Source organism: Microtus oregoni, unplaced genomic scaffold (genome assembly GCF_018167655.1).
Source record: "Microtus oregoni isolate MIOR12 unplaced genomic scaffold, Mior012 000003F_ref0000135, whole genome shotgun sequence".
NCBI lineage: Eukaryota > Metazoa > Chordata > Mammalia > Rodentia > Cricetidae > Microtus > Microtus oregoni.
Genome location: NW_024543062.1, coordinates 48423825 through 48444737, shown reverse-complemented (window position 1 = coordinate 48444737; position 20913 = coordinate 48423825). Strand labels below are relative to the sequence as shown.

The 20913-nt window shown below is 47.4% G+C and overlaps 1 protein-coding gene across 39 annotated transcripts in view; it reads right to left on the bottom strand.

Moving 5' to 3' along the window:
- Window positions 1–20913, bottom strand: part of Clasp1 (cytoplasmic linker associated protein 1) — a 221796-nt gene that overhangs the window by 177801 nt on the left and 23082 nt on the right. For all 39 annotated transcript variants that reach the window (XM_041648618.1, XM_041648577.1, XM_041648578.1 and 36 more), the window contains exon 2: window positions 10507–10985. In XM_041648618.1, coding sequence (XP_041504552.1) covers window positions 10507–10701 — 195 coding nt within the window. In that variant the 5' untranslated portion in view covers window positions 10702–10985. The remainder of the gene's footprint in view (window positions 1–10506; window positions 10986–20913) is intronic.

Sequence of the window (20913 nt, the reverse complement as noted above, 5' to 3'; positions counted from 1 at the left end):
CAAGATAAAGAATCAATATAGAATATATACACTGTATGAAATTGCCAAGGATAAGCAATATTTTAAAAATAAAATAAAACCTGCCTCTGGCATGCCTCGTCACAAAATCTCAGAGAGGTTTCTTCCAGACTTCTCTTAAGAGGCTTCCTGGGATGGAGACTGAATAATCACAGGCTTACCACCAAACACTTCCCTGAAGATCACAGCAAGTTGCATTCAAGGCTCTTAGGGTGCCTGGCAGTCAATGAGTACTTAATAAATGCTAGTTATTGTAAACACCAGCTTTCAGGCCTCATCAGCCTCACTGTTGGCTGCGAGCGCTCACCGAAGACGGTTCTCTTTGTTTCCTCTTGGCATTCAATTAATGATCTCTTATCTGTAGCCTTATTTAAATTTTAACTTTTGAAAACAAGGCAAAGTATAAGAGTTGTATTAAAAAAAAAATAAAAAGAACAAGCAAAATCTCCCAAAAACCAGTATCCTCGTTCAATGGATTCATTTGCTCCAGTAGCCTTTACGCACTCATGACAGGATCCCCAGCCAGCTGCTGCTCTGCTCAGCGACTTTATCAGCAACACTAAACAACTCTGGGCTTTATCTTATTACAGAAGACCTGAGTCTCCTGTCCCAGGACACAGGCTAACATGCAGGGCTACAGGAAGGCATGCAATATCAACTCCACAAAAGTTGACTTTGAACAGCTCCTGTATTATTTGACCCCAGTTACATATCCTCATTGACTTCTTTTATTGACCACACACTACCTGCACAGCACTGTGGTCCACACACACACTGGCTGGCAGAGTCCGCAGAAGGCAGCACAAAGGTCAAAATGGCAAAGCCAGGATATCTGAATTATTTCCAGTAGAGTTTGTTGTCTGTCACATGTGCACACACACACACACACACACACACACACACACACACACCCTTGGCAGTCACACAGATGAAATGACGTGTCCCGAGGCTGTCTGCTTTAGCCTCAAACTGCTCCCTGTAGCTTTCTACTTACAAGAGAGGCATCTATTTTATCTGCACCAGAGAAATTCACTTGCCAGCACCGCAAAGTCGAGAAGAGCCTCTTTCCCAGCCTGCTAAAGGATGCACCACTTGGCGGAACCAAGCAACCAGCCAGAAAAGAAACAGAAGCCACTTAATCGGAACCCAATAATCTTTTCTGGCTCTCCTCTCAAGGACACAGGAGGGAAACAGGAGCCTCAGGAAAGGAGCCAAGGCTAGGAGATAAGCAACGGGAGAAGCACCTCCCTATCTGTCCATACATCCATCGCTGCCCATAAATTCATGGGTTCACTTCTCAGAAGAAGTGGCCTAGACTAACCTTTCTACAGGCCACAGACATAGTGCTGCCAGAGAGGGCCCAAAAAAGGCTGCTACTGACTTAACGTCTTCTTCACGGCTGCTCTCAATCCACTTTTCCATCACGGCTTTCAAACCGAGAATTCCCTATTAACCTTTTTCTTGTCTTTCCACTAAAAGCACTCATACACATTCCCATGGGACAATTCATAAGGGACTGTTTACCATCTCACACTGTACAGTACGCCCCTGCCCTCCCATACGCCCGAGCTCCCCTCCAGTCAGACCGTATCAGCCTTGACAGCAGGGTAATCTATAAGGAATTAGGAAGCTCCAAATTCAAATGCCCAGCAGTGTGGTACAGGCCTTGAGACAACTGTGGACGGAGGCAAAGTTCACAAATACTGGATTAAACAAACCTACCCTGCCTAGACACCAGCCGTATAGTGTGCAAACAGAGATGCCTCCCATCCTCTCCACACAGTGGGACTCCACAGCAAACATCTGCCAAATCCCAGAAACCGTAATTACTAGGTCATCACTCCAAAAAAGTCACCTGGTTTCTCCGAGCATCAATTTTCTCATCTACAAAACGGAAATGACACTAAGTATCTCATATGGTAAAAAGTAACTCCTCTCATCGTCATCTGGCGCAGTGGCTGTCTGAGCCACAGGCTCCCATTACTATCCCAGAGTGCCGTCCATTGGTCCGCAATTGCTTAGCCAGAACTTGAATTCAGGTGTGTTCTGGGACACAGACTTTGGGGGGTTTTATGAATGTAAACCATGCTATTTAATACTGAATATTCTCTGTGATAGCAACTGTCAACCCCTTCTGCAGCAGAACATGTCCTCAGCAGCTGGTAAAGAAAGACTGTGACGCTTCCTGGCAGTTCCAACGGCAAGTAAGCCATGGGAAACAGGGTTCTTAGGCTACGAGAGCTGCTTTGTGGCTATGAGAACTGCCGTGAAGGCCTGTGGCAGTGTGTTCACAGAAGCTACTGTGCTCATCTACAATGCTGGGAGAAAGGCTGTAAGGCTGTATTCACAGAAACTGCCCTCCTCTAGGATGCTGAGTGTCCACAGAGTTCACCAAAGGTACATGCGCTGTTGAGGATGAGAGGCTATGGAACCGCTCTGCAGGCGGTGTAAAGGTGGCAAGATTAGCTGAGAAAACTGCACAGCCCAAGTCCCTCTCGTTGCCTCAGGCTGCCACACCCACCAGCCTCTCAGGGAGCTCATTCTTTTGGAACAAGATGATGGGTGGGAGCGCGACGGCTCTGCGTACTTGCAGGAATGGAGCCCAGCATCTCTCCTTGGGTGAGCAGGAGTGTGATGGCTCTACACACATGTAGGAATGGACCCCAGCATCCCTCCTTGGGTGAGCAGGAGTGTGATGGCTCTACACACATGTAGGAATGGACCCCAGCATCCCTCCTTGGGTGAGCAGGAGTGTGATGGCTCTACACACATGTAGGAATGGACCCCAGCATCCCTCCTTGGGTGAGCAGGAACATGATGGCTCTACACACATGTAGAAATGGAGCCCAGCATATTTCCTTTCCTTCAGGCTGTAATCAAAGAAACCAGAAAGGAAATACCAAGGGTTGGAGATAGTCGTGCAAGCCTATAATCCCTGTACTCAGGAGGTAAGAGCAGGAGGATCTCTGTGAGTTTAAGGCCAGACTGATATATAGAGTTCTAGGTCAGTAAGGGCTACATAGTGAGACCCTGTCTGCAAATTAAAAAAAAAAAGAAAAGAAAGGAAGAAGATGAAAAAAGGGGGGGAAAAAAAGGGAAGACCAGATCGCTGAAAACAACCATGTTCAGAATTTGAGGGTTTCATTTTATTTCTGATATATGGGTAATCTAAAGAGAAACCTCATGGGTGAGAAGGGCCTCCAGTCTCCCACGGTCCCTTCACAGAATGAAACACTTCACAAGGTCTTCCATATTAAACAGCACCCCCATGATGTGCCCTGGATGTATGAGTATTTAAATTTTCAATTACACAGTATGTGCCTCTGTGGGTGCGTGTGCACCTGTGCACATATGTAAGAGGAAGGGACAAACACAGGCACAGGTGTGCCATAGTGCACATGTGACGTCAGAGTTCTCTCCTTCCGCCTATGGGACCGAGCAGTTGAGCTCGGGTCACTTGGCCTGTGCACAAGTGCCCCTACCCACTGAGTCACTGTGACAGCCCTGCACCACTATTTAAATAGCCAGTTACTGAACCCTTAAATGACTTGACATGTTGGTCTAGAGAGATGCCTCACTGGTTAAGAATGCTTGTTCTTACAGAGGACCTCAGTTCAGTTCCCAGCACCACAGGGTGGCTCACACCGTCTGTAACTCCAGTCCCAGGGGACCTGATGAGGACACCAGGGAAGCATGTGGTGCACATCCATTCATGAAGACAAGACACTTAAACACAAAATAAAGAGTTATTTTTAAATGACTTGCTATCAGTGTGTGTGTGTTATGTGTTTACATAGGTGTATACATCTACATGCAGAGAGGGCAGAGGTCAACACTGGTTCTCCCTCCTCTATTGCTTCCCACCTTCTTTGAGACAGTGTCTCACTAACCCTGGAGCTCATGGATTTAGCAAGGCTAACTGGTCTCTGCTCCCCTCAGCCCATGCACTGGGTGACAACCCTGTGCCACTGCATCCAGGGGGAGCTGGGGATCCAAATTGGACTCTATGCTTCACAGGGAGGCACTCTACTGACTGAGCTCTCCAGCCTCCTCAAGATGCCTTCAACCAGTCAAGGAAGCCCACAGTCAGTTCACTGTAGCTAGCAGTGACAAACTAACGATTCAAATTGGCATCAATGAGTCTGAAGGAGAGAGCTATAACAGGCAACGCTGTTCTAGGCAATTTTTAATCCTGAAATAAAATACTAAAAGTAAACTGCTCTAATCTAAACTAATGCCCCCATTCCCAAATTACATGCAAATGAGGATCCCCACTATCCACCTGATGGATCATTAACGGCGCCATGCTGAAGAAAAAGAGGCCATCTGAGTCAGATCAAGGCGGGCAACGTTACTGATCGCAAGGCCAAAGTTTCTGTGAATCAAGTTTTGCTGGGACATGTCCAAGCCTGTTCACTCACGTACTGTCTTTAGTTGTGTTTGTGATCCAGATTACCCGAATATTTGCTAGATAACCATGTGTTCCCAATGCCTAAAAATACCCATCTGTCAGGCCTTTAGGATCTTATGGAAGCTGGACCCATACTTAAGAGTCATGCCCATAACCACCAGCAGGAATTACCTCATGTATCAAGTTAAGATGCTTTCCTGATACTGTGATAAAGCACTGACCAAAAGGGACTGGAGAGTTAAGAGCATTTCCTGCTCCCCCAGAGGATCCCAGTTCTGTTCCCACATCAGGTGGCTCGCATGCCTGTAACTCCAGCTCCAGGGGATCCTTGAATATCTGCACTATAATCACCTACACATAATAAAAATATATCTTAAACAAAAGAGCACTAACCAAAAGCAATCTGGGAAGCAAAGGGTATACTGGGCTTATTTACACTTCCAGATCACGGTTCATTGATGAGGGACATCAAAGCAGCAGCCTGGAGGCAGGAACAGGAGCAGCAGCCATGGAGGAATGTAGGTTACTGGCTTGCTCTCCCTGGTCTGCTCAGCCTGCCGTCTTAAATAACCAGGAACTGCCTGCCAGGGGTGGGATCATCCACAGTGGACTGGACCCCTACATCAACCATTGATCAAAGCATTTCCCACCGACATGCCCACATGTAATAGAGAAAAGTCCTTAACTTAAGCCCCCCTTTCTAAATGTGTGTGAACTGCACAGTGGCACCTGTCTCCATGGCATTCCTTTACCTTTCCTGTTAGGAAAATAAGGACTGGGAGAACTCTTAGTCAGGAAGACTAGCCATACATGCACGAAGACCCGAGTTCAATCCCCAGTACCCACATAATCTCAATTCTGAGGAGCTCAATAGCCACAGCCAGCCTAGATGCCAGGAAAGTTTCACGCCAGGTGAGAAGTCCTACCTCACAAGAAGAAAAAAAAAGTAGCTCCTGACAAATAACACCTATGACTGGCCTTTGGCCTCTACACACAACCCTCCACACACAAAAGAAAAAGAAATAACACAAGTACTGTTGCTTTCAAGGCCAAAATTACATCACCTTCTCCTACTGCCATCTCTTTAGTCCTTAACGTAGAAGAGTCTAGAAGTACAGCTTCAGAGTTCTGTTTGGAAAGCTAGTCTCCTCTAGTCCTACGATTTTAAAATTAAAGTCTAATGAAATGTACTTCAGATTCTCAGAATTCTTGACTAAGATTAGGAGAGATAAAGGAGGCAAAGCCTAAAAGGTTAGTGTCCAGATTTCACCAAAGCCAGCAATCACACCTGAGGAGCAATCTATATGCTAAGTCCACCCCTGTATCTAGCATTTGCTGAGCCCCTACCAGATCCAGGCTCTGGGCTTCAGTTGGGAATGGGGCTGTTTCTGCAGTTAGAGAACTGGCAGAGCCAGAACCTCAACACTTCCAAAGGAGGGGGTGCTCCGTCCACAGAACAAGCCTGCATACACAACCCTCTGTAATAAAGCAGCAGATGTCAGAGCTGAGGGTTCCCAAGTGACATGGCACTCAGTTCATCTGCACGACAAATGGGTTAGTGAACCTGGTCACAAGTCCCAATCTTTGTCACTTAACTTCCCAACAGCCTGCCTTTGCTGGTTTCCTCCCTAGCAGGCACGGTGGCACACATGTGCTGTCTTCCCAGGACTTGGGAACTGGAGACAGGAGAAACATGAGCTCGAGATCACCCAACTTCTGGCCAGCCTGGGCTACATAGAAGACCCTGTACCAAAAAGAGAAGAGGGAAGAAAATGGACAGGAGAAGAAAGGGGAGGGGAAGGAGAGAGAGCTGGGGGAGCAAAGATAAAAGAATTACTCCTCAGAGTGTTAGTTAAAACATCTTAAATCTTCCCTCCTGTGACTGAAAAAGGACTGAAACTTCAAGGCTCTCCAGGAAGTGGTGCTGCGTACATCTGTCTTGCCCAGAATCCCATGTGTTTCCATGCATGGGCATGCTGCACCTGAACAGTGATGCAATCGCCTGTTTTGACCAGCCACTCCTAGACAAGGCAAGAGCCACCACTAAGGAGCTTAGCATGCAGCGGCAGGAAATTACCGAGACTCCCTCATTCGGTGCTCATAAAAACTTTATTATCTGTCTGGGGAAAGGCTCAGGAGGTAAAGTGCCTGCCGCACTTGCACAAGGACCTGAGTTCAGATTCACAGAACCCTGTAAAAGCTGGCCTTGGGAGTGCACATAATCTGAGCGCTCCTGTGGGGCGAGGGGAGGAGGGATCAGAAGCTTCCCAGAAGTGTATGGCTCTGCAGCCTGGCACACACAACAGTCGTGAGCACACACAGCAGTGGTGAACAATAAGAGACCCTGCCTCAGATCAACACTTGAGTGCTACGCCGTGACTCTCCAAGACCATGTTAATAGAGCTAACTTGGGATGGGGCAGAGCCACCAACTCGCTGACTGGAATTAGCCATAGAAGCCAGGAATAGATAGGGAGGTCCATCAGGAAGGAGAGGGGAGGGACTTGGGATTCTGGGACTTTTGATGGGAAGAGGTGCTGGCTGGGTAACCAATAAGAAAGGGAAGGTCAGCTGGTGACTTCTCTTCTCTGCTTCTTTGATCTCTAAGGCTTTTCACCCCAATAACTGCCTCTTGAGTTTTTATTGGAAATAGAACAATTCAGCAAAACACAACACCTGAGGTTCTCCAACCTACACCACACACCAAGGCATACACACATTCACATACACACAAGCATGCATGGATACAAAACAATCTTTTAAGGATTGTTATTATTTACTAATCTTAAAAGATTTATTTATATTTATTTTATTTGTATGAGTGTTTGCCTGCATGTTAGCTTGTGCACCACATGTGTGCAGTGTCCACAGAAGCGAGAAGAGGAGAGAGGGCCTAGTGGTTAAAGGCATCAACTGCTCTTGCGGAGAAGCTAAGTTTGGTTCCCAGTACCCACGTGGTGGCTCTCAACCGTCTGTAACTCCAGTTCAGCTCAGGGAGATGGCCTCTTCTCGCTTCCGTGGACACTGCACACATGTGGTGCACAAGCTAACATGCAGGCAAACACTCATACAAATAAAATAAATATAAATAAATCTTTTAAGATTAGTAAATAATCTGATTATCCTGACATTATAAATGGGAAACCTGAGACTCAGAGACATTACAGGCCAGTGAAACAGGCCCCACAGGTTGCTAATTAACATCGTAATATCCTAGCCGCAATCTCCTCTTCCTGGTACAGTCAGACTCAAGTACCCGCCCTCCTTCCTGTGAACACAGACTTCCCTTAGGAGAGAGAAGAGCACCTTTGCTGAGACCAGCAGTTAAGCAGGAGGTGGGAAGTGATCCTGGACAGGCAAAAAAGGCACTGCCCAGCGGCCCTCACTGCCCAGGGGCTCTCACTGCCCAGCGGCCAGCCCTCACTGACCAGGGGCCCTCACTGCCCAGGGTCACTCACTGCCCAGGGGCCCTCACTGCCCAGGGTCACTCACTGCCCAGGGGCCCTCACTGCCCAGGGGCCCTCACTGCCCAGGGGCTCTCACTGCCCAGCGGCCAGCCCTCACTGACCAGGGGCCCTCACTGCCCAGGGTCACTCACTGCCCAGGGGCCCTCACTGCCCAGGGTCACTCACTGCCCAGGGTCACTCACTGCCCAGGGGCCCTCACTGCCCAGGGGCTCTCACTGCCCAGGGGCTCTCACTGCCGAGGGGCCCTCACTGCCCAGGGTCACTCACTGTCCAGGGGCCCTCACTGCCCAGGGGCCCTCACTGCCCAGGGGCCCTCACTGTCCAGGGGCCCTCACTGTCCAGGGGCCCTCACTGTCCAGGGGCCCTCACTGCCCAGCGGCCAGCCCTCACTGCCCAGGGGCCCTCACTGCCCAGCGGCCAGCCCTCACTGCCCAGGGGCCCTCACTGCCCAGTGTCACTCACTGCCCAGGGGCCCTCACTGCCCAGGGGCCCTCACTGCCCAGTGTCACTCACTGCCCAGTGGCTCCACAGGGAGGGATGGGAAGAAGTAAGGCCGACTGGCCAGGAACATGCACAAGGTCTGTCACAAGCTCGGAAAGCACTCCTCCCCCAACCCCCCATATTACCTCAGCTACTACTAGTCTTGCTAAATTTCCTACACGCTAGCGTCTCTGCCAAATGCTTCTTACCATGCACACAAGAGTAGCGGAGCCATGGCTCAAACACATAAGCGGTCAACCCTGACAAGCACAAGCGGACTCTACCTGACCTCTCAGGGCCAATGCTCTCACCATAGAGCGCCGGGTAGCCTGCATACGAGACAATACTCATTAACTTCTGCCAAGTAAATAGACCGAGACAGGATTTCAGCTCAGTTTCAAGGATGGGGGACCCACAGGTATACCCAGTGGTGAAGGACTGTTACATATGAGGTAATGTCTTAACAATAAGAGTTCACCGCTCTTGCTTAAGACTGGGGCTTAAATGTGTGTGGAATGGGGACCAAAAGGAACCCTGTAAGCACCAGCTCCTAAGTCCAAATCAGCCTCAGGCACCTGAGTCAGTAAGGAGGGGCACAAGGGAGCCAGTGTCTGTGGCCACCTGACCAAGTCTGCCGCACTGCCCACTGCCGGCAGCCGCACAAGCTTCCTACCCTTCCGGCCACTCAAACCTGACCCAGAGACGCCACACCCTGGGAGGGATGAGCCGAAGATACAGGAGGGGGTGGGTGAAGAGGGGGCAGGTGAAGAGGAGCAGGTGAAGAGGGGGCAGGTGAAGAGGGGGCAGGTGAAGAGGGGGCAGGTGAAGAGGGGCAGGTGAAGAGGGGGCGGGTGAAGAGGGGGCAGGTGAAGAGGAGCAGGTGAAGAGGGGGCAGGTGAAGAGGGGGCGGGTGAAGAGGGGGCGGGTGAAGAGGGGGCGGGTGAAGAGGGGGCGGGTGAAGAGGGGGCGGGTGAAGAGGGGCAGGTGAAGAGGGGGCGGGTGAAGAGGGGGCAGGTGAAGAGGAGCAGGTGAAGAGGGGGCAGGTGAAGAGGGGGCAGGTGAAGAGGGGGCAGGTGAAGAGGGGCCGGGTGAAGAGGGGCCGGGTGAAGAGGGGCCGGGTGAAGAGGGGGCAGGTGAAGAGGGGGCAGGTGAAGAGGGGGCAGGTGAAGAGGGGCAGGTGAAGAGGGGCAGGTGAAGAGGGGGCAGGTGAAGAGGGGGCAGGTGAAGAGGGGGCAGGTGAAGAGGGGCCGGGTGAAGAGGGGCCGGGTGAAGAGGGGGTGGGTGAAGAGGGGCGGGTGAAGAGGGGCGGGTGAAGAGGGGGCAGGTGAAGAGGGGGCAGGTGAAGAGGGGGCAGGTGAAGAGGGGGCAGGTGAAGAGGGGGCAGGTGAAGAGGGGCAGGTGAAGAGGGGCAGGTGAAGAGGGGGCAGGTGAAGAGGGGGCAGGTGAAGAAGGGCAGGTGAAGAGGGGGCAGGTGAAGAGGAGGCAGGTGAAGAGGGGCAGGTGAAGAACACCTCTTCAGGGCTTCCAGCGCCCTGTAGTTTGCATTCATGAAGCTCAACCTTGAATGGCAAATGGTCCATGTTCACAACTTAAATGGGCTGTGCACAGACCTCCCTACAGACACCCTTCACCTACTGCACATGAAGAGCCCTAATCTTCAAAACCAAAAGCTATCCTCTAGCCATTACCCGTGAGTCAAAGTCACTCCTTGACAACCGAAGACAACTGAAACTGTTTCTGGTCAGGTACCAAGTCCAAAAGCTATCTATCATCCTCTAGCCATTACCCAAGGGTTAAAGTCACTCCTTGACAACCGAAACTGGTTTTGGCCAGGTACCATGTAGATTTCAATAGTAATTTGAAAGTAAAATGTTCTACGTTCTGACCCCAGAGACAACAGTGAAGACCAGTCACCAAGGTGTCCAAACCTCCAATGTCAAGACTGCAAATGCTTTTAAACGTCCCCACACAAAAGTGTCCCCCACTCTTCCCATAATTTGCATGCATATTGTGTTTGAAGTCGAGGGATTAGGCTGCTAATACTTCCCTAATGATTTTTTTCCCCAGACCAGTTTCGATCTGCCAAGACAGCCTTACCACCTTCAAGAGCACCTCCAAGAGCACGGCTTACCTTGTAATTGCTAGAGTTCACCCAAGAGGTAGCGAGTCCGTCCACAAGCTTATCTAACATGGTCTGGTCATGCTCAAGGTCAGCAGACTTCTGCTTGTCCGAGAAATAGTCTATGAGCTCCTGGCCAACCTGCAGCCGTTTCCCCACATCCTTCTGCAGCACCTGGGCCAGGCAGGACTCCATTCGAGGCTCCATGGTAGGATTCAAATCCAGATCCGGCCAAGGCTGGGGGGCGGTCAGGATGACTCCCTCCCGGTAGCTGTACCGGGAGGTGGCCTCTTTGTTCGCTGAAGGCTACTAAGAGCGTGTGTTTCAAAGATGCAATCCGGGGAATGGCAGCAATGCACCATGTGTGTCTGAAGAGCAGCTGGTCGGATATTAAAAGTTCAATTTAAATAACTAGTAGGCGATAAAGGCGAGAGCGGCGGAGTGATGACCCACGACTAGGTCTGAAATCCTTCATAGTTCAGCAGTCCATTCTGCAAAGGAAGAGAGGAGAACAAATCACGGGCGGGCAGAACACGCACTGTCAGGAAGCATTTCATCAAAGACAAAGACACTCCTGATCACACGCAGGGTGGGAAGCACGAACACTTGGTGAACGGATCAGAAAAACATGAGTATTATTTTTATTAGCAGAATGGCAAAGCCCAAAGGATCGAACCAGAGAGCTATGTGCTTGGTAAGCTGGCATTTTTCAAAGTTCCCTAGCCTGTAAACGCACAAGTTAGGAAAGCAATCTTCTGCTTCCACCAAAACCCTCGCACCACGCTGAGAGTCATGGTAGGCACTGTCCTATCACCTCTCTCTCAATAAACTCAGTCTTAGAAGGGCACAGGCTCCTCTAAACACCCTTAAAACAAGCTTGGTCACATTAGCCAAAGGCAAAGGTAGCACCTACACTGTCCTTCCCGCTGTGCAGTTTCGCAAGGGGGCAGCCTCCTTTCCGAGCAAAGGAGAAGAAACGCAAAGGGAAGGAGATAGGCTGTTGACACAGTATTCTCTCTTGAGAGCAGCTCCACTAGGGACTACTATTTGTTATAAAATGAGTTCTCAAAATCATGTTCGGGCACTGTAAATGCATAAAAAAGGAAAAGTACTAAAACTGAGTTTGGAGTTTTTGCAGTGCTGAGGCTTGAACACAGGAACCCTGCGCAAGGGTTCTACCACTGAGCCGACCCACTTTACTCTCATAAAATGGTTTTTCGCTAGACAGATTTAAGAGTTAACTAGTTAATTATAGCCGGTAGAGTAATATGTTTCTTATTCAACTGCTCTCCAACTATTAATTAGTTCCTTTCATTCTAAATTAGGAAGACACACAGGAAACCCAGCTTTCTTAAGATGCAGCATCTCAGAGCTGGAAGATGACTCGGGGGTAACAGTGCTTGCTTCATGAGCATGATGATATGAGTTCAGATACCAGCACCCACGTAACAAGCAGGAAATGGGTCTCACATGCACCTATAACCCCAGCACTGAAGAGGGCAGACATGGAGGATGGATAAAGTTTGTTAGCAAGCAGTCCAGCCAAAACACGTGAGCTCCAAGTTCAGGGAGAGGCTCCATCTCAAAGGAGTAAGAAAGACAGTGATTGAGGAAGACATCTAACCACCTCCATTGGTCTCTGCGTGCAAACAAAGGCGCGAACACACAGGTGTGTATAACACACACACACAATGTAATTTAAAATGAGGGCCAAAAAGATGGCTCAGCGGGTAAAGATACCACACAAACCTGGTGACCTGAATTCAATCCCTGGCAAACAACTAAAGACAGGAGAAAACGACTCCACAAAGTTGTCCTCTGATTGAAGGCCCATATTTCTATATGGTGTGGCAGCCAGGCTCTGAAGCCAGAGGCCCCAACTGAGGTGGTCACGTAGCCCTGCAGACAGGCTGTCACTGCCCTAACAGAGGGTCAGGATGTTGTTGCTCCTTTCTTTGTAATTTGGAGGATGCCTGATAGAGATGCTGATGCAAACCTGCCTGACAGCTAGCACACAGAGCAAATAGGCAGAGGCAGAAGTGACAAAAAGCCATCAACCTGGCTACCTCGGAGACAGAATGCTAATGTGCTTCCCCCTCCCCCTGATTTAAGTTTTAGGAAAAAGACTGTTTGGAGACTAAACAAGGAGAAATTCTCCAGGATGTGAACTCAGGACTTCATGACCACTGAGAATCTCCCTCCCGATAAAGCCATGTGAGTTGTGTCTTTATTTCCGTGCCTCCACGCTGGTCCAGAGATAGTTTATGTTGGGGTCTGGTCTAGAGACTTAATTTATGGTCCGGGCTGCTACCAGACCCCGACATCTGACTCCACAGGTGTGCCACAGCATGCATAACTACCCTTATAATATACTTTTAAAATATAGAGTGTAAAAATAAAAACATTCCACATGGTTCCAGAAAGAAGCAAGCATTCACTGTTCAACATCGGCTACAGCATGCAGGCCATGGACTCAGCAACACTAGTCAGTGCATAAGCTCTCAGGAAGCTCTCAAGGAAGCAATGTTCTCAGAAACGCCAGTAAATACATTAAGTTGCCAGCCCTATCTGCTTTCTGATATAGCAAAATGTAGGGCTATGGCCAGAACTACTAACTCTAACCACCACGCCTTCCCTGCCAAGATGGTCTGACATGCCCAGAAACCGTGCCAAGATCAACCTTTTCTTCCTTTAAAAGCAAAGCCAGGAACCTGCAATGTAGAACCTGAGACCACCAGAGTTCATGTGAAGAGATGGTACTGCTAACAGCACAGCCTTCCACCCAGAGGGGACACCAGATGGTGTTTGTGGCCTAAGTCCAACTAGAGATTCTAACAAAAGGTACCTGAGGTGGCCCTCTGACCTACACATGTGCTGTGCCTGCACACACTCCCACAGACACACATATCCATGAACACACACACACACTATACATACATACATACATATATATACATATATAAATATATACATATACATATATATATGTGTATATATATATATATCAGAGGGGACTTGGAAAGGGTTGGAAGGAGAAAAGGGAAGGGGGAGAATTGTGTAACTATAATTTAATTAAAAATAAAAACCACCTGAAAATGTCTCAAGGCATGCATGGAAGACAGGCATATTATTAAGCAGCCAACCCTGGAAAACTAGACGCGGGAGAAGTCACTCGCACTGAGCCGAAAGCAGCACGCATCCATTCGACAGCATCTCCTCCTGCAGTTTTGTAGCAGTCAGAGCTTAGCATGCAGAGGAGTCTCTGCTCTTCCTCCTTCTCTCTGCTCCCACCCATGGCCCCCGGGTTGTAAATCCCCCCCCACACACACTACTCAATGAACACCACGCAGGCCCATGGGAAGACAGGTTCTGAACTACACTGGCTGCTGAAGCCCAGCCGGGTGACTCCAGGGCTCTTGCTGCCTAGAACAAGGAAGAGACAGGCAGACAGCTATGGGTAGCATAGGAAGAAGACAAAACACTCGGGGACCTAGCAACACTTCAGCTGAGGGCCAAAGATGGAGCAGCTCACCTCAGTCAGACTCGGGGCCACCCACCCCACTCCAGCTTTCCTTGGCCATCACACCCATACTCCAGAGCGCTCCGTCCCTCCGTCTTCTGCTTTCCTCCTGGCTTCAACACCCATGGGGATGACTTCAACCTTCCAGTCACCTGCCCCAGGATGAATGCTCTCTCCCTTCTATTGGCCACTCACTACCAGCAGCTTGTAGATGTCCCCTAAATCGCCCATCTTCAGCAGGCCCTCACTGCCTCCATCGGGGACAGACACGGTTAGCAGTTGTCTAGGAGCTGCAGAGAAGCTGGGCAGACAGAGTGTTCAGTGCTCTTACAGAGGACCCCAGGTCAGTTCCCATCACCACAAAAATTAAAATGTTTAAAAAGGATCACTTCTCTTTTCTACTCCTCAGAACTCTCTCAAAGACACAAAGAGGCATGTGCTCAGACAGCTGCCATGATGGAGGTGAGGCTTGCAACACTATCCCCTCTGCTTCTCCTCCTGCTACAAACTGTCCATTACGAAGGGGAGGGTTCTAACTCACAGAACAGGGCTGCAAAGTTTATGTTTTTAAAAAAGAATGAGGGGCTGAACAGATAGTTCAGCAGTTAGAAACAGTTCTCTCTGTCTCTCTGTCTCTATCTCTGTCTCTGTCTCTCTCTCTCTCTCTCGGGGGGGGGGGGGGGGAGACAGGGTTTCTCACTGTAGCTTTGGAGCCTGTCCTGGAAACTAGCTCTTGTAGACCTGGCTGGCTGGCCTCGAACTCACAGAAATCCGCCTGCCTCTGCCTCCTGAGTGCTAGATTAAAGGTGTGCACCAATCACTGTCCGGCTGCTGTTGTCACTTTTACAGAGGACCAGGGTTCAGCTCCCAGGACCCACAAGGCAGTTCACAACTGTCTGTAACTCCAACTCCAGGGGATCTGACACCCTCTTCTGGTTTGCAAGGGCACTGCATGCATGTGGTGCACAGACACAAAGCAAGACTAAAATCCTCAAATACAAAATTTTTTTTAAATGTTTAAGAAAGTAAAAAGAAAATAAATGAGAAAAGCATGGTAATAAAAATTTAAATGACACAATACATGGAATTAAATTATGTTATATAATAAAGCCTGTTATTTCAAAAAGTATAGAAAGATAAACTATCAAAGTATAGTCTAATTACTAAAACCATGAATGCTTTCTTTTCTATGAATGGTTATCTTACTACTTACCGTATTATCTTTAACATTTCACTTAGAGTGTGTGCACACACCATGGCATGTATGTGGAGAGCAGGGGACAACTTGCAGGGACTCTCTTTCCAGCATGTGGGGTCTGGGGTCCAAACAGATCAGCAGGCTAGGAGGCAAGCATCTTTACCCCCTAGACCATCTTACTAGCTTCATATTTCCATACTTTTCATATTTTTTAAACAGAAAAAAATCTCAAATGAAACCCTGTTTATTTATGTCAGCCTTATTTTTCCAAAATGAACTATCAACTGAAAACAAAGACTTTTTTAAACAAGGCTGATTTTTCTTCTTCTTTTAAAAGACATTTAAATATATACAAAGGGATTAATGTCAACATCAGCACAACAATTTGTTACAAAATGAAGGCACTTAACCCTGGATAGGAGAGGGTAATAACAACTTAGGGGTCCATGGAGATGAGAGCCTGGCAGAGAACCAGCTTGTTAGGGTGACAAGGAGCATGGCAGACAGGGTGTGCTCACACACTGGCTCCTCGAGAGAATGGATCACCTACCCAGTTTACCAACCCTTGACTTCAGTCGCCTATTACACAGAGCTCCGTCTACAGCTTCAGTCTCACACCGGGGAGAACCAGATCACCAGACCTCAGCAACTTCTACACGGGGCTTTCAGATAACAGGAAAACCGCCTGTCACCAACTTGTCCTAAATTCCGCAGTGTGTCTGATACTCACAAACTGCACAACGTCGCCACTCTCTTTACCCTTTAGCAGTTCACCAAGTCCTACTGCATTGCAGTCCCTTGTATTGAATCATATTTATGTGTTCATTCACTGGAGACAGGGGCTCATAATTTCCAGGCTGGCCTCAAACTGGCTATTCAGCCATGGGTGACCTTGAACTTTTAATCCTCCTGCCTCCTTCTCTAATTTATGTACAGCAGGGACCCAAATACTTCCTTTCTCATAAGGACACCTATTTGTCTCACCACTACTTATTGAAAAGACTGTTCTTTTCCTCCACTAAACTGTCCTTCTTACAGCCTTGTTTAAAAGAAAAACAAAAACAAAAAACAGGGAGGGAGTGCACACACATCTTTAATCCCAGCACTTGGGAGGCAGAGGCAGATGGATCTCTATGAGTTCAAAGTCAGCCTGGTCTACAAGGCAAGTTCCAGGACAGCCAGGGCTATTACCAAAGAGAAAACCTGTCTTTTTGTAAAAACAAAAACAAAACAAAAACCAAAAACCAATGGGCCATAAGTGTTAGCATTTATTTCTGGACTCTCCTTCTATTCCACTGATTATATACATATATCCACCCTTCAGCCTACAGGACATGGTTTCAATTACTGTAGCTTTGTAGCAAGCTAAGTCTTAACTATATTCTTTATGAAGACTCTTTCGAGGCCTCTGTATTTCAATGTGAATTTGAAAATTAACTTGTTACTTGTAATCACAGGCATCTGAGATCTCAACAGGAGTGTGTTAGACTTGGAGAACTTGGGAGTCCCACCATAACAAGATCAAGTCTGCAAATCCAGAAACGCAGAATCTTTAGTTCTCTAGATGGTATTTTATAATTCCAAGAGTAAATGTCACACTTCTCTTGTTTATTCCTAGTTTTTTTTTCTTTTCTTCGGTTTATTACTTCACAGGAATTGCTCTCTGGGTTTCACTTCACATTCTCTTGGCCGCAGACAGGAGCTGACCTTGTGTACTGACCGTGACCCTGAAGCCTGCCTTGTGTCCTTCTTTAGTTCCAGCACCTTCAAATGCATTGCTCAGGATAGCCTACCTACACAATCACGTCATCTGCAAAACCAGTTTTTACATTTCCTCCTTTCCAAAATGCAATCTTGCCCTCCTTTTTCTCTCCTGGCTATCTGTACAGGATGAAGTAGATGTGGTCACAGTAAACATCTGTTTTACTCCATGCCTTAGGACAGCATTCAGTCTGTCCTCACTGAAGATGCTAACTGTGGGTTTTCATGGATGTGCATCACATCAAGGAAGTAGATCTTTATTCCTAATATCTTGAGTTTTTCAGGTTTGTGGGAGGGTTGCTTTGTTTTGTTGGTTGGCTGATTGAAGACCTAGACTGTTAAAACTACTAACAGAAAATACAGAGAAAAACAGTTCACGATATGAACAGAAGCAAAGATGTCCTGCATAGGCAGACTCTTAGTAAATCAGGAACTAAAAGAAAAATCTGACAAATGGAACTGCATCAGATTTTAACAGTTCTGCACAGCAAAGGAAACTACAAAGACTACACTAAAGGAGAAACGCTTGGCCACCCACACATCTGACGGAAGATCAACAGCCAGCGGTGGTGTGCGCCTCTAATCCCAGCTTTGGAAAGTAAAGGCAGGGGGATCTCTGTGAGTTTGAGGCCAGCCTGGTCTACAGAGCAAGTACCAGGAAGGCCAGATATACACAGTGAGACCCTATCTCACAAAACCAAAAAGAAAAAATAAGGAGGAGCAGGAGGAAGAAGAGAAGGAGAAGGTAATGATGATTAATAGCTATAGTACATTAAGAACTTAAAAACATTAATAAAAGAATAAATGGCCCAATCAATAAATGAACTATGGAGTACAGGCAACCAATGAATACACGAGAAAAGATGCTCACATCTTTAGCTATCAGGAAAATGCAAATTAAAGCTACATTAAGATTCTATCTTAGAGTTAATATTAAAAGTACTAAATGCCAGTAAGGATGCATGCTTGTATGCCTCAATAAATAAAAAAGGAGTAATCAAGAAAGATACCTGACTTCAGCCTGCGGCCGCCACATTCCTAACTGTACACACATGCAAACACACAGACAAAACAGTCACACACCTGTGCAGGAGGAAACAGATGGACGCGGTAGTCAGCACGCTAACCTAAAGGAATCAACAGGGAAAGGAGAAGAGAAGGGAATGCATGAGGCGGGTAGACTGACAGAATAGTGTGTGCAGACGTGGGCGTCACTGAGGAATCCTTAGCTAGAGACAGGGCTCAGAGGTGACGGCCGTTTACTGCTCTTCCAGAGAACCAGAGCTCCGATTCCAACACCCACATGGAGGTTTATAGTCTCTTCTGGCCCCCACAGGCATGCGCGCGCGCGCGCACACACACACACACACACACACACACACACCTATACATAAATAAAAATTTTAAAAAATTTATCAAAAGGTAAAAATGGTGCTAAGTACACAAAAACCTTCATTTATTGATTGTTGAGAATACTGCTATTAGTTTATTATTGGGGATCCTTTTTAAATTTATTTCTTTATTCCTTTATATGCATGTATTTGTATATATACATATTATATGTGTGTGTGGTGTATGTGTATATATATAGAACATGCCAGTTGTTTGACCCCTACCCTTCTCCTACCACTCCTGCTGAAGTCCCTTCTTCCCAACAAATCTCCCCATGCCTTTCGTTATTTATTTTTATTTACTTACTTACTTATTTATTTGGTTTTTCGAGTTAGGGTTTCTCTGTGTAGCCTTAGCTGTCCTGGGACTCACTCTATAGACAAAGCTGGCCTCAAAGTCAGAGATTCACGTGCCTCCGCCTCCAGAGGGCTGGGATTAAAGGTGTGCCATACCACATCCAGGCCCCTCCTACTTTCTTCTCTTTTGTTTTGCTGGTGTTTCGGGTTTGGGTTTGGCAGCCCCCTGAGTTTGATCACAGTTGCTTGCATGAGCATAGGCGGGAGTTACTGCTGGGGCTTAGTCCACTTGCAAGCGGCTGCAACACTGAAGAAATAAGCTTCTTCTCCCCCAAACACTGACTGGCATTCATTTCCCTGAGCACTGTCCCTGTCCAGATTATCTAATTTGGGACATGTTTAGGTTTGGGCTGGGCTTTTGCATGGAGTATTGCTGTGATTTAATAAACACTTACACCAGAACAGGTGGATAACAAGGTTTTCTCTGACCGTCGTAAGCATATAGAAGAGCGGGCATCTCAGCCGTCTGAGGACATAATGCAGTGGGGAAAGTCATTCATGGAGTGGAAACAGCACCATCAGCCTCTGTCAGCGGTGGATGGTTGCAGAGCGCAAACTTTAAATCGAACATATTTGCCAATTTCCCAAATTCCATCCTATTGATATTTAATTTCATTCCACTGTGGTCAAAGACCTCTTTGCATGACTTCCATCCCTTCTAAATGTATTGAGGCTTGTTTTATGATCTAACATATGGTCCATCCTATAGAAGGCTCAGATGTCCTTGACCTGCTGTTACTAACTGGAGCATTCTACAGATATCTGTCGCTTTAATACTTTAGAGTTTAAACCCATCTAGACCAATTCGGGGGTGACAGAGGCCATAGCAATTATCTAAATCTTAAAGTTTTCATCCTATTTCCTACGTTTTATAATTATATAATTCTATACACAGAGGCATATATGTAAAAGAGCACACACAATTACTTTATTAAGATCTTCGTAATGTATACACATTCCCTCTAAAGATAAGATATTCAGTTCCTAACACCACATCACTAGTTCATTTCTTACAGCAAAATCTACTCAAACTTTTTTGCCAAACTGCAAAAAAGATACATCCATCCAGCTCGAGAGGTTCTCCCAGATGTATCTGAACTGGAAAATACCCACACCTGGGTGACTAAGAGGAGAGCACTGGATATGTCGTTTGACAGTGCAACAGCTGACACAGAGTCCCAAACGTCCCCGGGGAGACAGGCTGCACCAGTTGACAAAGGGAGCCTATTATGGTCTGAGCATTAGTGTGAAGACAGAAGGTGTAGAGGGCTGGGCATGAGCGCATGAGGGGCTCTCCTGTGCTACAGAAAACAGGTAGAGCAGCACAGCTTTCAAGCTGACTTCCAGCTCAACAGTTTAAAAAAAGCATGGCCACCAGGCACAGTAGCACATGCTTTTAATCACAGCACTCCAGAGGCAGAGGCAAACGTTTCTCTCCGAGTTCAAGACCAGCCTAGAATCCACATCAAACTGCAGGTCAGCCAAAGCTACATAGCCAGACCCTGCCTCAAAACTGATGAATTAAGCATTACAGATTTGGGGTGTGGTGTGTAACTCCATAGCAGACCACGTGCCCAGCATGTGTGAGGTCCTGGGTTTGATCCTCGGCACTGACAACCAAGCAAACAAGAAAATCTAAAGTAGTAACTCCCTGAGTTGGGAGCCTAATGAATGAATAAATTAATCTTAAGGAAGCTTAAGACTGAATAAATGTCTTCCTGTCTAACCCTACCCATGTGAGTGTCATTACCACGCATACTGACAAAAGAGACAGGCTCGGAGACTCGGAAGCCAAGTGAACAGCAGTGAGGCTGGAGAGACAGCGCAGTGGTCAGAGCACACGCTGCTCTTATAGAGGACCACGCTGAGTTCCCAGCACCGCCTCAGGTATCTCACAACCATCTATAACTCCTGCTCCAGGGGATCAAATGCTCTTTTCTGGCCTCCACTGGTACTTGCACTAACACGCACACAAGCTCACAAACACACACACATAATGTAAAAATAATAATTTTTTAAAAGAATATATCAACATTGAGGAGATAGAGAAGACCTGGAGAGGAAAGAGGGGAATGGATCAAAATTCATTGTATTCATATATGAAGTGCTCAAAGGACAAAAAAAAATGTATTTAAAAACTGTCAACATCAATCTCTTGGTATGATAGCACTTTTAATCCCAGCACTTAGGAG